This window comes from Cyprinodon tularosa, unplaced genomic scaffold (assembly GCF_016077235.1).
Source record: "Cyprinodon tularosa strain WSP-4 unplaced genomic scaffold, ASM1607723v1 ctg997, whole genome shotgun sequence".
Taxonomy (NCBI): domain Eukaryota; kingdom Metazoa; phylum Chordata; class Actinopteri; order Cyprinodontiformes; family Cyprinodontidae; genus Cyprinodon; species Cyprinodon tularosa.
This window is the reverse complement of record NW_024039781.1, coordinates 302,728-316,582: the sequence shown is the minus strand read 5'-3', so window position 1 is coordinate 316,582 and position 13,855 is coordinate 302,728. Positions and strand designations below refer to the sequence as shown.

General features: G+C 44.4%; 1 protein-coding gene across 1 annotated transcript; it reads left to right on the top strand.

Moving 5' to 3' along the window:
* The first annotated feature begins 9,711 nt into the window (after positions 1–9,711).
* b3galt8 (beta-1,3-galactosyltransferase 8) lies at positions 9,712–13,848 on the top strand. Its single transcript, XM_038276110.1, has one exon. It carries the CDS (start codon positions 10,365–10,367, stop codon positions 11,304–11,306), a length of 942 nt encoding a protein of 313 aa, XP_038132038.1. The 5' UTR covers positions 9,712–10,364; the 3' UTR covers positions 11,307–13,848.
* The last annotated feature ends 7 nt before the right edge of the window (positions 13,849–13,855 follow it).

Sequence of the window (13,855 nt, the reverse complement as noted above, 5' to 3'; positions counted from 1 at the left end):
TTCTACACTGACACATTCTACACTGACAGCTTCTACACTGCCAGATTCTACACTGACACATTCTACGCTGACACATTCTACACTGACACATTCTACACTGACACATTCTACACTGACACATTCTACACTGACACATTCTACACTGACAGCTTCTACACTGCCAGATTCTACACTGACACATTCTACGCTGACACATTCTACACTGCCTGATTCTACACTGCCTGATTCTACACTAACAGCTTCTACACCAACAGATTCTACACTGACAGATTCTACACTGACACATTCTACGCTGACACATTCTACACTGACAGCTTCTACACTGACACATTCTACACCGAGATTCTACACTGACAGCTTCTACACTGCCAGATTCTACACTGACACATTCTACACTGACACATTCTACACCGAGATTCTACACTGCCAGATTCTACACTGCCAGATTCTACACTGACAGATTCTACGCTAACAGCTTCTACACTGACAGATTCTACGCTAACAGCTTCTACGCTAACAGATTCTATGCTAACAGATTCTACGCAAACAGATTCTACACCAACAGCTTCTACACTGACAGCTTCTACACTAACAGCTTCTACACCAACAGATTCTACACTAACAGCTTCTACACCAACAGATTCTACACTAACAGCTTCTACACCAACAGATTCTACACTAACAGCTTCTACACCAACAGATTCTACACTAACAGCTTCTACGCTAACAGATTCTATGCTAACAGATTCTACGCAAACAGATTCTACACCAACAGCTTCTACACTGACAGATTCTACACTAACAGCTTCTACACCAACAGATTCTACACTAACAGCTTCTACACCAACAGATTCTACACTAACAGCTTCTACACCAACAGATTCTACACTAACAGCTTCTACGCTAACAGATTCTATGCTAACAGATTCTACGCAAACAGATTCTACACTAACAGCTTCTACACCAACAGATTCTACACTAACAGCTTCTACACCAACAGATTCTACACTAACAGCTTCTACGCTAACAGATTCTACGCTAACAGCTTCTACACCAACAGATTCTACACTAACAGCTTCTACACCAACAGATTCTACACTAACAGATTCTACACTAACAGCTTCTACGCTAACAGATTCTATGCTAACAGATTCTACGCAAACAGATTCTACACTAACAGATTCTACACTAACAGCTTCTACGCTAACAGATTCTATGCTAACAGATTCTATGCTAACAGCTTCTACGCTAACAGATTCTACGCTAACAGCTTCTACACCAACAGATTCTACACTAACAGCTTCTACACCAACAGATTCTACACTAACAGATTCTACACTAACAGCTTCTACGCTAACAGATTCTATGCTAACAGATTCTACGCAAACAGATTCTACACTAACAGATTCTACGCTAACAGATTCTACGCTAACAGATTCTATGCTAACAGATTCTACGCAAACAGATTCTACACTAACAGATTCTACACTAACAGCTTCTACGCTAACAGATTCTATGCTAACAGATTCTACGCAAACAGATTCTACACTAACAGCTTCTACACCAACAGATTCTACACTAACAGCTTCTACACCAACAGATTCTACACTAACAGCTTCTACGCTAACAGATTCTATGCTAACAGATTCTATGCTAACAGATTCTACGCAAACAGATTCTACACCAACAGCTTCTACACTGACAGCTTCTACACTAACAGCTAGTGATGGTGAGATGAAGCCTCATTGAACCGTTTGGCCAAATTGCTTCAACGATCCCCACAGTTCATGAGGCTTCATGTGAACATGTCACCACATACTGGTGGACAGCAGAACTACAGTTTGTAATAAAATCTGTGAATTCTTTTGCAATTGTTTTTCTTTTTTTTTTCCCTTTTCAGTTCCCTTGAAATTGTTAATGGTTGGTGTGTATAATAAAATCTTTTGTAAGTTTTTTTTAAGTGTAAAATTTCTTATAACAATCATTTAAGGTGCACAGTTTTTCTGCTATTTTAGTGAAATAAACTCAAGCAGACAGTGAAAGTATTTGTGCAAATTGGGCATGATGAACAAAATGAAAGGTTTTTAGTAATTTTTTTTTCCCAAACATGATTTTTTTTTCCATTTTTTTTGGTTTTAATCGGGTTTGAGGTTATTTTTAAACCCAAAAATTTTTGGCTAACCCAACCAAATTTTCCCCAATCAAATTTTTTAAAAACTCGGGCAAAACAAATCCCAAAATCCATCACCCAAAAATAATTAATTTTTAATCGCAACTTTCAAAAAGGAGACGGGTTCTTAAACCCAAACAACCTCTGGGGTTGAGATTTCCCCCTCTTACAAAAGGACGCCACTCAAAGAAAAATCTGATCTGGGAAAAATCCCTTCTTAACACTTCCCCCCTTTAAATTTTCACCCAAAAGGAACCCTTCCTTTTTTTGGATTAACGGGGAGTGTGAAACTTTTCCCAGAGGACCCCAAATCTGAAGTTAATTTTATTTTCCTCTGTGATATCTCTGAAATTTTAAGAAACTCTAACTGATTTACTTGAAAACATAGAAACCTTCTGCTGCATTTTTTCTACTGGGGCATTTCCCTTTTTTTCACAGGGTTTTTTTTTTCTGATAGCAAGAAGTAGCTACCCTTAGGCTAGGCTACCCTTAGCATTGCTTTTGGCTTCTCTCTCTCCCTCCCTTGACTCTTTTCCAACTTTTTTTCCTTCTTCCTCTCCCCCTCCTCCTGCTCTCGGGGTGTCAGATGTTCATTATTCCTCTGCCCCTTTTTAGTTTAAGGGGGATTTTTAAAAAATAAGTGTATTATTTTTGTAGTTTTGGGGAGGGAGGGGGGTTCAATTTAAAATAATCCGGGCTTCGGGCCCTGTTAAAACATCCGGGAGAAAATTTGTAGGCCCCCCCACGTAGCTGTCCTCCAAAAGTGCCTGAGCACCAGGCGATTGGTAACTGAAACCAGAAAGCTAGTCGGGGAAACCCTCTGCCCACGGGGTCCCACCAACCCCCTTTCCCCGTTTCTAACCTTTTTCCCCCTCAGTGACAACCCACTGAAAGCCCACCTGGTGTTTGCAGCCCCATAGCCCAAAAACGTGGCATTAGAGACCCCAGGGACCATAGCAAATTTTCCCGGGGGGCCAGAACGGGCGACATCAAATCCTCCCCTGAAACTACGGGCTAAGGAAAAGGGGTTTTAAATCATTTAAGTTTGTTTTTCACGCTGGGGGTAATGAAAAACCCTTACGCCGATGGGTGGGTCACTAAAATTAGGTTGCTTGTTTGGGTTGAAATTTTTGCCAAAAAAATGTGGGAAACTCCGAAATTTTTCTCTGGCCCCTCCCTGTCTGCCCAAGTGATACATGTTTGGGCCCCCCATGTCGTCATTAAAAAACCGCGGGTTTTCCAAAGGTGTGCCCTGAAAACTACGGGGGCAAACATTAAAAATTTGGGCAACCCCTTTTGGGGAAAAAGCCGGGTTTCTAAATTCGGGGGAGACGGCACCCCACCCCATTTTTTGGATGGGGGCAGCTCTTCTTTCTAGGAATCGGGCCACATTTATTATCCTCCAAAAACCCCTGACCCCCGGGGGTGCAGACCAGGAAGCAAGTTGTATTTTAAAACACCATCTCTGAAAGCTTTCCTCAAAAATTTTTGGGGTGTACCCCCACCCCTTTATTTTCCAAAAATCCAACTTTCCCCCACGAAAAAAATCTAAATAAATTAAAAAAAAAAAAAAAATTTCCCAAAAAGTAAAAAAAAAGAAAAATAATTAAAACCCCAAAAAAACCCAAATTTTGGGGAAAAAACCTAAAACTTTTTAAAATCCCCCTTTTAAAACCCCAAAATCCTTTTTCCCCCCCCTAAAAAAGGTCCCTACTATTAATAACTTGATTTGGTAAAAGGGATCAACAAAATTTTTTTCCTTACAAAAAAAAACCTTTGGTTTTCAACAAGGAATTATTGGGGAATAAAAAAAAAGGCAAAAAAACCTAAAACAAAATTTAAAAATTTTCCCCAAAAAATCCCCAAATTTCTGGTCGAAAAAATTTTCCCCCAACAAAAAATAAAAACCCCCCTGTTTACTGAAATTACTCCAAAAAAAATTAAAACCAAAAACAAATTTTTTTGAAAAAAAAATTTAACCTTTTAATTTCCTGACCAAAATTTTTCAATGCAAAGAAAACCCTTCTTTGTCTTTTGTTTTGGGGTAATTTGGTAATCGTCCCCCAAAAAGGTCCGAAAAAATTTTGGGGGAATTTTGGGGAAATGAGGTTGGGGGAAAATTTTTTTTGAATTTTTGGGTTTAAAAAATTTTGAAAGGGGGTTTTTTAATAGTGGGGGATTTTTAAAAAAACCCTTTTGGGCTGACTTTTTTGGAAAAAAGCCGGGAAATTTAAAGCTTTAAACAAGGCCCTTTAATGCTATCTTAGAACACATTGGCTTTTTTAAAAAAGGGTAAAATAGTCCCACCATTCTCATCTTCATATTTTGGGATTTTGGGGCCCTGACAAAAGGGCATAGAATGTGAAGAAATAAAAAAGTTTTTTCCCTCACAACCCTGTCCTCTTTTTTAAACCAAATTTTTCTAAAAACCCTTTCCCAGATTTTTTTAAACAGATTTCCCCCCCCCAAAAGAAGGTTCAATTTTGGGTAGATCTTTATCAAAATAGTGCATTTTAAAAATTTTAAAAAAGAATCTCTTCATTTTCTCTCTCCTCTTGCCCACTGACAGTGCCAGGGGTGAAAAAAGTTTAAAGCTTTTTCCCCCTTTCCCACATTATGATTTTGTTGAGGGGGTTTGCTATTTTCTCGGTGTAGGGCCTTAGAAAACCCGCAGCCCCTTTTAAAAATGAAAACCTTTAAAAATTTTAAAAACCCTTGCCCCCTTTGGGTTTTTAATGCGAGCGGGCGTACTTTGAAGAAAAATGCAGAAACTGGAGAAAAAATTATCGCTCCACGGGCCCGGCGAAGCCCTTTCCCCCTAGCCCGGAAAAATGGTTTACGGGGCTGTATAAAGGCCCCTTTTAAAAAGCAAGAGAAACATTTTTTTCTCCTAATTAATAAGGAAAAAAGGGAAAAACCTTTGATTTCTTTTTAATAAAATTTCCCAAACTCACCCAGAGCCAAACTCGGGTTAAAAACCCATTCCACCTGCTTTTACACAATGACTTTAGGGGAAATTCTTTATAAATAAGATTGATCTTTAAAAATAAAAATAAGAAACTCCCCTACCCGGGATTTTCCGGTTTAGCCCATGGAAAATCTAATTTGGGGTTTAGACTCCCTTTAAATCCAGTTTGAACTCTCTAAAATTAGCAAAATTTTTGGGGCTTAAACTAAGCCCCCAATTTGGGATTTAGATCCATTTCCAACCGGGTTTTTTAAAAGGGGGTATTCCCTTTGATCTCCTCCCTCCTTTTTAGATGTGTTTAAAACTATCTCGGTTACCAGGGATATTTACCAAAAAGTTTTTTTTAAGGTTCCCGAAATTAAACCTCGGGTTTTAAAAGAAACCGCTCTTGACCCAGAGGATTTTGGGTCCTTTTTATAGACCAAATTTCCAATCTTCCCTTTTTTTTCCCCAAAAATTCTTGAGAAAGTAGTTGCCAAACAATTTTTCCCGATCACTTCCCCCCAAATTAATGAACTTTTTTTAAGAAATTTTAGTCTCTTTAAAAGCCAACATAGACTGAAACCCGCTTTTTGGGGAAAGTCACTAATGATAATTTTCATGGCCCCAATAATGGACTTTCAAACTGTGCTCGTCCTTTGGATCTTTTGCTGGCCCTTTGATACCGTTTTACCATAAAATTCTTTTTTGAAAGACTTTAATATTTTTGGAATTTAAAAGGGAAAACACTGACTGGTTTTTAAAACTTTTCTATCTGATCGAAAATTTAGTTTTCATTTAAGATAAAAATTTTTTCAAAACGCTCAAAGGTTCCCCGTGGGGTACCACAGGGAAACATTTCTAGGAAACCCCCTTCCCCTTTACTTTAAACATCTCCCAAATTGGGAAATTATTAGACAAACATGGGATTAATTTCCCCCTTTTTATGCTGGGTGAAAACCCCGGGTATATCTGGTTTTAAAAATCCAAAAATTAAGCTAACCCCTTACATAGAATTTTCAGGCATGTCTTGAAACATAAAAACCTGGGTGACTCTAACTTTTTGCTTTTGAATGCAACAAAACAGAAGTTTTTAGTCCCCTTTTGGGCCAAGGGGCCTGAAAAAAAACTGATTTCCAGTCACTTCAATTTTGGGTGGGGTTTTAAAATAATTTTAGATAATAAAGTAAAAAATCTTTGGGGTTATTTTTTTATCAGGGCCTGTTTATTTAAAACCCAGATCAAAGGGGGTTTCTAGAATTTCCTTCTTTTATCTGAGGGAAATTGCAAAAATGAGCAATCTCCCTGTCCAGGGTGACTGAAAACTATCCATGCATTTTTACTTTAAGGCTGGGCTATTGGGAAAATTTTTTACTAAACAGGGAAATCCACAAACGTAGTTAAAAGCCCTTTAACTGATCCAAAAAAGCTGCAGCCAGAAATTTTAATGAAAATTAAAAAGAGAGATCATATCTCTCCTATCCTGGCTTCTCTTCATTGGCTTCCTGTTAAATCCAGAATAGAATTTAAAATCCTCCTTCGCACATATAAAGCCTTAAATGGCCAAGCTCCATCTTATATCAGAGATCTGATTGTTCCTTATGTTCCTAACAGAGCACTTCGCTCTCAATCTGCAGGTTTACTAGTGGTTCCTAGAATTTCTAAAAGTAGAATGGGAGGCAGATCTTTTAGTTATCAGGCTCCTCTCCTGTGGAACCAACTACCAGTTTTAGTCCGTGAGGCAGACACCCTGTCTACTTTTAAGGCTAGGCTTAAAACTTTCCTTTTTGATAAAGCTTCTAGTTAGAGTGGCTCAGGTTATCCTGATCTATCTCTATAGTTCTGCTGCTATAGGCTTAGACTGCTGGAGGACATAGGGACCCCCATTTCATCATTCTGCTTCATTCTCTCTCTGTTCTCCTATTCTGCAGAATCTGTTAGTTCAATCTCTAACCTTCTGCTCTCTCTGCTTTTCCTCAGAGTAGCTTTGCCTCGTCTGTTCCTGTTTGGCCGTGACGTCATCCTGGAAAAAAACATCAGCTGTGCTGCTGCCATCAACACCCTTGTTTATAGATGTTGGAGATTGGCCTGTTTTCCAGTGTGGTCCTGTTTCTCTGACTGTGACTGAGTGGATGTGCTCTCTTCATCCTCTGACATGGGAGCTGCCTTGGAGCTCGTCTGCCTGGCTGTGTGATTCCTGGACGGGGCCGCCTTTTACAGCTGCTTTTTGTATCTCTGCTTCTGTCTCCTTGAACCCCAGTGGGCCTCAGCAGATGGCCGCTCACACTGAGCCTGGTTCTGCTGGAGGTTTCTTCCTGTTAAAAGGGAGTTTTTCCTCTCCACTGTCGCTACAAGCATGCTTAGTGTGGGGGATTGTATTTGAGTCAATGAGTCAATGCAATCAACTGGTTTTCCTTAGATAGAAAACTTTGTATCAATTTGATCTGGTTGAACTGTAAAGTGCCTTGAGATGACATGTGTTGTAAATTTGGCGCTATATAAATAAACTGAATTGAATTGAATTAACACTGACGTATTAACACTGGCTTTGTCTGGTGGTTTTGCTCAAATTTTGATCATTATATTGTTTATTCAAACCAAATTAGATTTAAGGAACTAGATTGGTTGGAAAGACAACCAATTTATTCTTAGAATCTATCCAAACTTTATCCAGCTGAGAGCATCTCTCCCCCAAACTCCCACATCTTGACTGAACACTGAGGCTGTCTAGATGCCTGTCAAAATTCTTGCGTTTCCCGAACCGCTTACCGAAGCGGTCACGTGGTATCACGGTAGCGAGGCCTCGGACGTCATCAATTTTGGCCCCTCCTCTAAATGAATCACGCCTCGACACGCGCTTCGGGGAAACGCCCCCTCCATTACTCGACACACGCCTCGAAGCCTCGGCTCATCCCATAACATCACTACTAACAGCTTCTACACCGACAGATTCTATGCTAACAGATTCTACGCAAACAGATTCTACACCAACAGCTTCTACACTAACAGCTTCTACACCAACAGATTCTACACTAACAGCTTCTACGCTAACAGATTCTATGCTAACAGATTCTACACGAACAGCTTCTACACTGCCAGATTCTATGCTAACAGCTTCAACACTAACAGCTTCTACACCGACAGATTCTACACCGACAGATTCTACACTGACAGATTCTACACTGACAGCTTCTACACTGACAGATTCTACACTGCCAGATTCTATGCTAACAGATTCTACGTTAACAGATTCTACACTGACAGATTCTACGCTAACATTTGCTAAAGTTTCTAGCCAGTAAGCCTCGCTTGCTCTAAACCACCTCAATAGTTAATTTGAGAGCAGCTGTGCAGAGCCTGGAACTAAAGAATATATACCAACTATTAAAATACACAATAAATATTCAATAAATACTTTAAACCCTTGTGTGCAAATTGTTCTTTCATTATAAATCTAAGCTTAAGGTGCAGAGCTAAATAAAGTGTCCTAGTGCTAACCAAGCAGCAGTGATGGGAGTAACCGTGTTGAAAGTAACGACGTTACTAACACCGTTCCTTTTTTTTTTTGTAACAAGTAATCTAACTAATTACCTTGACTGTAACTATAACGCAGTTCCCATTGCAGACACCCCGTTACTGCGCGTTACTCAGGTCGCACAATGAACCTTCTTTCATGCTAGGACTCGTGCGCGCCTTGTCATGAGAGAGGGGAGGATGGCTGATGTATAGTGAGATTCCGTCTGTCAGTTGGGTAGGTGGGTGTTTCTGCTGGTGGGTGTTAACGTACAGCACACACAGAGAGATGGAGAGTCAGGAGGACTCCTGCAGCAAAACAGCGTTTTCCACATGGAAATACCGCTGTTACGTCGAGCTGCGTTTCCCCATCAGATACGGTTTCCCCTGCATCTCCGCACAGCGCAGGCGGCAAGAGTCACCGTGCAAGAGACAGGAAACGCGCATGCTAGCTAAATGCGCGCAACAGTCGCCCTGTGCTCACGCCACAGGAGAACTATGTATGTATGGATGGATGGATGGATGGATGGATGGATGGATGGATGGATGGATGGATGATGCAGTATCTATAACAACCCAAACACAGGATTTCAGAATAAAACATCCCCAGTTATTAATTTCATTCACTCACCAGATCTGAACGACCTGTTAAAAAACTTCACACCCATGAGGAGGTTCCCTTCACAGAGGAGGTCCTGAGGAGCAGATTAACCCTGAAAGAACAAAAACTGAAGGAATGAATCGGTGAGTGAAGGAGGAGCTTAGAGAAAGACTAAAGGTCAGAGGTTAGACGTAGATTAACAGGCAGACTGAGAGCGATCAGCAAACAAAGGTGTGTTTAGATAAAAGCAGGTGCAGCAGGTGCAGCAGGTGCAGCAGGTGCAGCAGAGCTCCACCCTCCAGCAGGAGCTGCAGCCCTGAAAAGGGGGGGGGGGGATGGAGTCTGCCTTCCTCCAATCAAAGCTGCTGCTCTCTGCCTTCATCACCTGCTCAGCCAATCAGCAGAGGAGAAATGACCTCTGGGTGGATGAGAGCCAGAGGCGCTGCTGATGAAGACGATGATGAAGAGAGGAGGAAGATCAGCTGGATCTGCGTAATGACGCAGCAGGATGAAGCCTGCGTGCGTAAAGCGCCGCGGCTGCAGAAGGAAATCAACTCTGGGCTTCTTGATGGAAGCCAGAAACTCTGCGGGTTCAGCTGATCTGAGGAGAAGGTTCTAGTTTATCAAGGTCTATGTGGATCGCTGCACTGAGTCATTTCCGCCTTAGAAGTTCGATCCGACAAACAGCAGCAGGTTTTATTCCTTCATTCCTGGAGGTAAATATCTGATTAAACTCCCCATTAAGCAGAGATTATGGTTTGATCCGGAAATAAACCCCACCAGGCTCTCCGGTTGGTTCCTTCCTGGAAGTTTGCGCAACAAGGAATATTTGGTGAGAACTTTATGGATACTTTCCCACTGGATAAAGAATCCAGAATAATCCGGAATTATCCTCTTTCCTGACAAAGAATCAGTGAAGCGGATCAGAACCAGAGGAAAGTTCTGGTTCCGAAAGTTCTGAGTGAGCAGCTCAGATTCTTCCGTTTCCTGAACTCATAGGCCCTCCTCCTCCTCCTCCTCCTCCTCCTCCTCCGGATATCGTCTCCCCCGCAGCTGTCGGTCCTCCTCCTCCTTCTGGTCCGGACCGGACCGGACCGGGCCGCAGGGGGACCCGGTCGGAACCGCTGGCGGCGATGCGGCAGTGGAAGAAGCTGCTGCTGGCCTCCGTCCTGCTGCTCTCCGCGCTCCTCCTGCTGGGTTCGGTCAGACAGCCCGCCGAACCGCACCTCCTCCCCGCAGAGGAGTACCGCCTGATCTCCCCGCTCACCTACCGGTACCTGCTGAGCCCCCCCGGGCCGTGCCGGGACAGCAGCCCCTTCCTGGTGCTCCTGGTTCCGGTGGCGCCTCAGCAGGCGGCGGCCCGGCGGGCCGTGAGGGGGACGTGGGGGGCCCCCAGGGTGGGCACCCTGACCCTGTTCTTCTCGGGGATCCCAGCGGAGGGGCTGCAGTCTCCCCAGCAGAGGGCGCTGGAGGAGGAGAGCGCGCAGCATGCAGACATCATCCAGATGGACTTCCTGGACAGCTACCAGAACCTGACCATCAAGACCCTGATGATGATGGGCTGGCTGGGGACCCACTGCCCCGGGGCCCCCTACGCCATGAAGGTGGACTCTGACATCTTCCTCAACATCTTCCACCTCCTCCGGCGCCTCCGGACCGCCCCCAGGGCGGGCTTCATCACCGGCTCCGTCATCAGCGACGGCCGGCCCCGGAGGGACCCCAGCAGCAAGTGGTTCCTGTCGGAGCGGCTCTTCCCGGAGGAGCGCTTCCCCCCCTACGTGTCCGGAGCCGCCTACGTCTTCTCCTCCGACATGGCGCCCCGCATCTCCTGGGCCTCCAGGTTCGTGCGTCCGATTCCTCTGGAGGACGTCTACGTGGGTCTGTGTCTGCGGCTGCTGGGGGTCCGGCCGGTCTACTCCCTCAGCCTGCCGCTCTTCAGGAACCTCTTCCAGCTGCAGAAGCTGCAGTATGACCGCTGCAGCTTCTCCAGGATCATCATCGTTAACGGCTTCCAGCCGGCAGAGCTGCTGCGGATCTGGCCGGACTTCTCTGCAGGTCAGGCGGCCTGCCTGTAGCTGCAGGGGGGGTTAGCTGGAGGAACACAGTCAGGAGATCCTGAGAGGAACCTTTTCAGGACATCAAAGAAGAAGAATCACAACAACAACTATTATTATTATTATTATTATTATTATTATTATTATCAGTAAAAGCTGAAAATGTTTGGATCCTTTAGAACTTTGTTCTGGATTCTGTTTGTTTTAAGCTGAGATGAATCAGGAGGTCTGGACCTCAGGGACCTGATGGATCTGGACCTGATGGTTCCGAGTCAGATGAGTTCTGGTTCCAGGTCAGCGTGCCTTTCTGCTGCTGCAGGGATTTTTTACCAAAGATGGACCTGATGGTTCCAGGTCAGATTGGTTCTGGATCTGATGGTTCTGGACCTGATGGCTCCGGGTCAGATTGGTTCTGGACCTGATGGTTCTGGACCTGATGGTTCCGGGTCAGATCGGTTCTGGACCTGATGGTTCTGGACCTGATGGCTCTGGGTCAGATTGGTTCTGGACCTGATGGTTCCGGGTCAGATTGGTTCTGGACCTGATGGTTCTGGACCTGATGGTTCCGGGTCAGATCGGTTCTGGACCTGATGGTTCTGGACCTGATGGCTCTGGGTCAGATTGGTTCTGGACCTGATGGTTCCGGGTCAGATTGGTTCTGGACCTGATGGTTCTGGACCTGATGGTTCCGGGTCAGATCGGTTCTGGACCGTCTCAGTGCCTCACTAGTTCTCTGATCTCCATGCTGGGCCTCATGGAGGACCGGGTCCGGCTTGGTTCTGTTATCTGTGGACCGGTACCGGTACCTGAACGTGCTGCTGGTCAGGGCCGGTACCGGGAGTTCTGGGCCCCGTGGAAACATGTGGAACCGGGGCCCCCAGACCCCCCCACTGTTTTCTATATAATTATGCAGTTTGATTTCATTTCCTTATCTGAGAAAAAAATCTAAATAAGTTTATTAAAAGTTTATTAAACTTTGATTTAATCCAGATATTTGCTGCAGGAGAGATTTTATTATTTTTATAGGTGGGATGTTTTCACTGTGGTCTTCAGTAGGTGCCTAAACTCTGACTTCCAACACTGATCTATGTGTTCTATATCTAGGATTAAACGGTGGGAGGTCTGTCAGTCCTGCTGCTTCTGGAGGGTCTAGATGATGATGATGATGATAATGATGATGATAATGATGATGATGAGGAGGAGGAGGAGTGACTGTAGGGCAGCAGGTTCCATTTCCTGTCTCTGTCGATGGGAAACCAGGAAGCAGCTGAATGTCTTCCTGCTGATTGGCTGCTTAGAGCGTAGAGATGTAACTACATAGATCCGCTCCTTTTTCCTGTCTGGAATAGAAGCACTCAGTGTGTTGGACTGATTATCCCTATGAAGGGGTTCTAGCAGGAGGCCCAGCATGCTGGAGAAAACATAGATCTATGTGTCCTAGAATATCTAAACTAACTTGCCTTCACTGATTCTACTGCTGCTTTGCCGACTGGTGGCGTACTTCCTGCAGAGCGCCAACAGGGGGCAGTGTACGCTAAATGATAAAGATAGACTGCCTTCTAGAAGTGCTGCCTTCAGTCTAACTGAAGCAGATCTATGTTGCTATGGCTAACCCTGTCTTGATGTGCTGTAAACCAAAAAGCTGAGCTATTTCTACCTCAGAGGGAGGACCGCCTCCATCAGACGGCGTCCTGATGATGTCATCGACCAGCTGCTGCTTTCTAACTGAATAAACTCTGTTTAAAAAGCTTTTCCTGCTTCATCCTTGATGAGTCGAGATGTAAATAAATTATTTTCTTTCCCAGTTTGCTCCCATGATGAGAAACTTTCTCCTCTTCAGTAGTTTTTGCTGCTGCTTCACTCTAGGATAGAAAGATGAGGCATAGATTGGTCTGCAGCAGCCTGATGATCCCAGGAAAACAGACCCAAACACTTCCTCTGGTTTTTGCACGGAGGAGTCTGGTGATGCTGTGGGGGGCGCTGACCTGACTGCACCTCAGAGGCTCCTCTGGCTCCTCCCCTTCAGGTCAGACCGGCCCGCTGCTCGGAGCATCCAGAACCTTCCTCTGATTGGATGACGGCAGCTGGGAGGAGCTTCCTGGTGAGCAGGAAGGTCAGCAGAGCTGAGATCTTTGGGGGCCTGGATTTCACCCGGGGGGGTCAAACCTTCATCAGACGGGCTGCAATCTGTGGAGCGGATGAATCTGACCGGATCGGATGAATGAATGAAGATAAACAGCTTTAATGGCGGCTGATGATCACAGCAGCAGAACCAGTGAGCGGCTCCAGAACCAGCAGCCTCACCAGTCTCAGCCCAGTGGCAGATCCAGAGATCCAGTAGCGCAGCGTTACTCAGCTCCTCCAGTGGATGGCGCTGTGCTGCAGTGAACTGATCTGGATCCTCAGCTTCCACTGGAAAAACCTGGGAATGACTGAATGACAGGAAGGGGCAGAGGGGTCAGAGGTCACAGTGAGGGGTCCAACAGCCCCCCCCCCCCAACTCATGTAAATGCTGATTGTGTTTTCCAGATCTCTGCTCTATTAATAAAGCTCTATAAATTTAGTCTCTA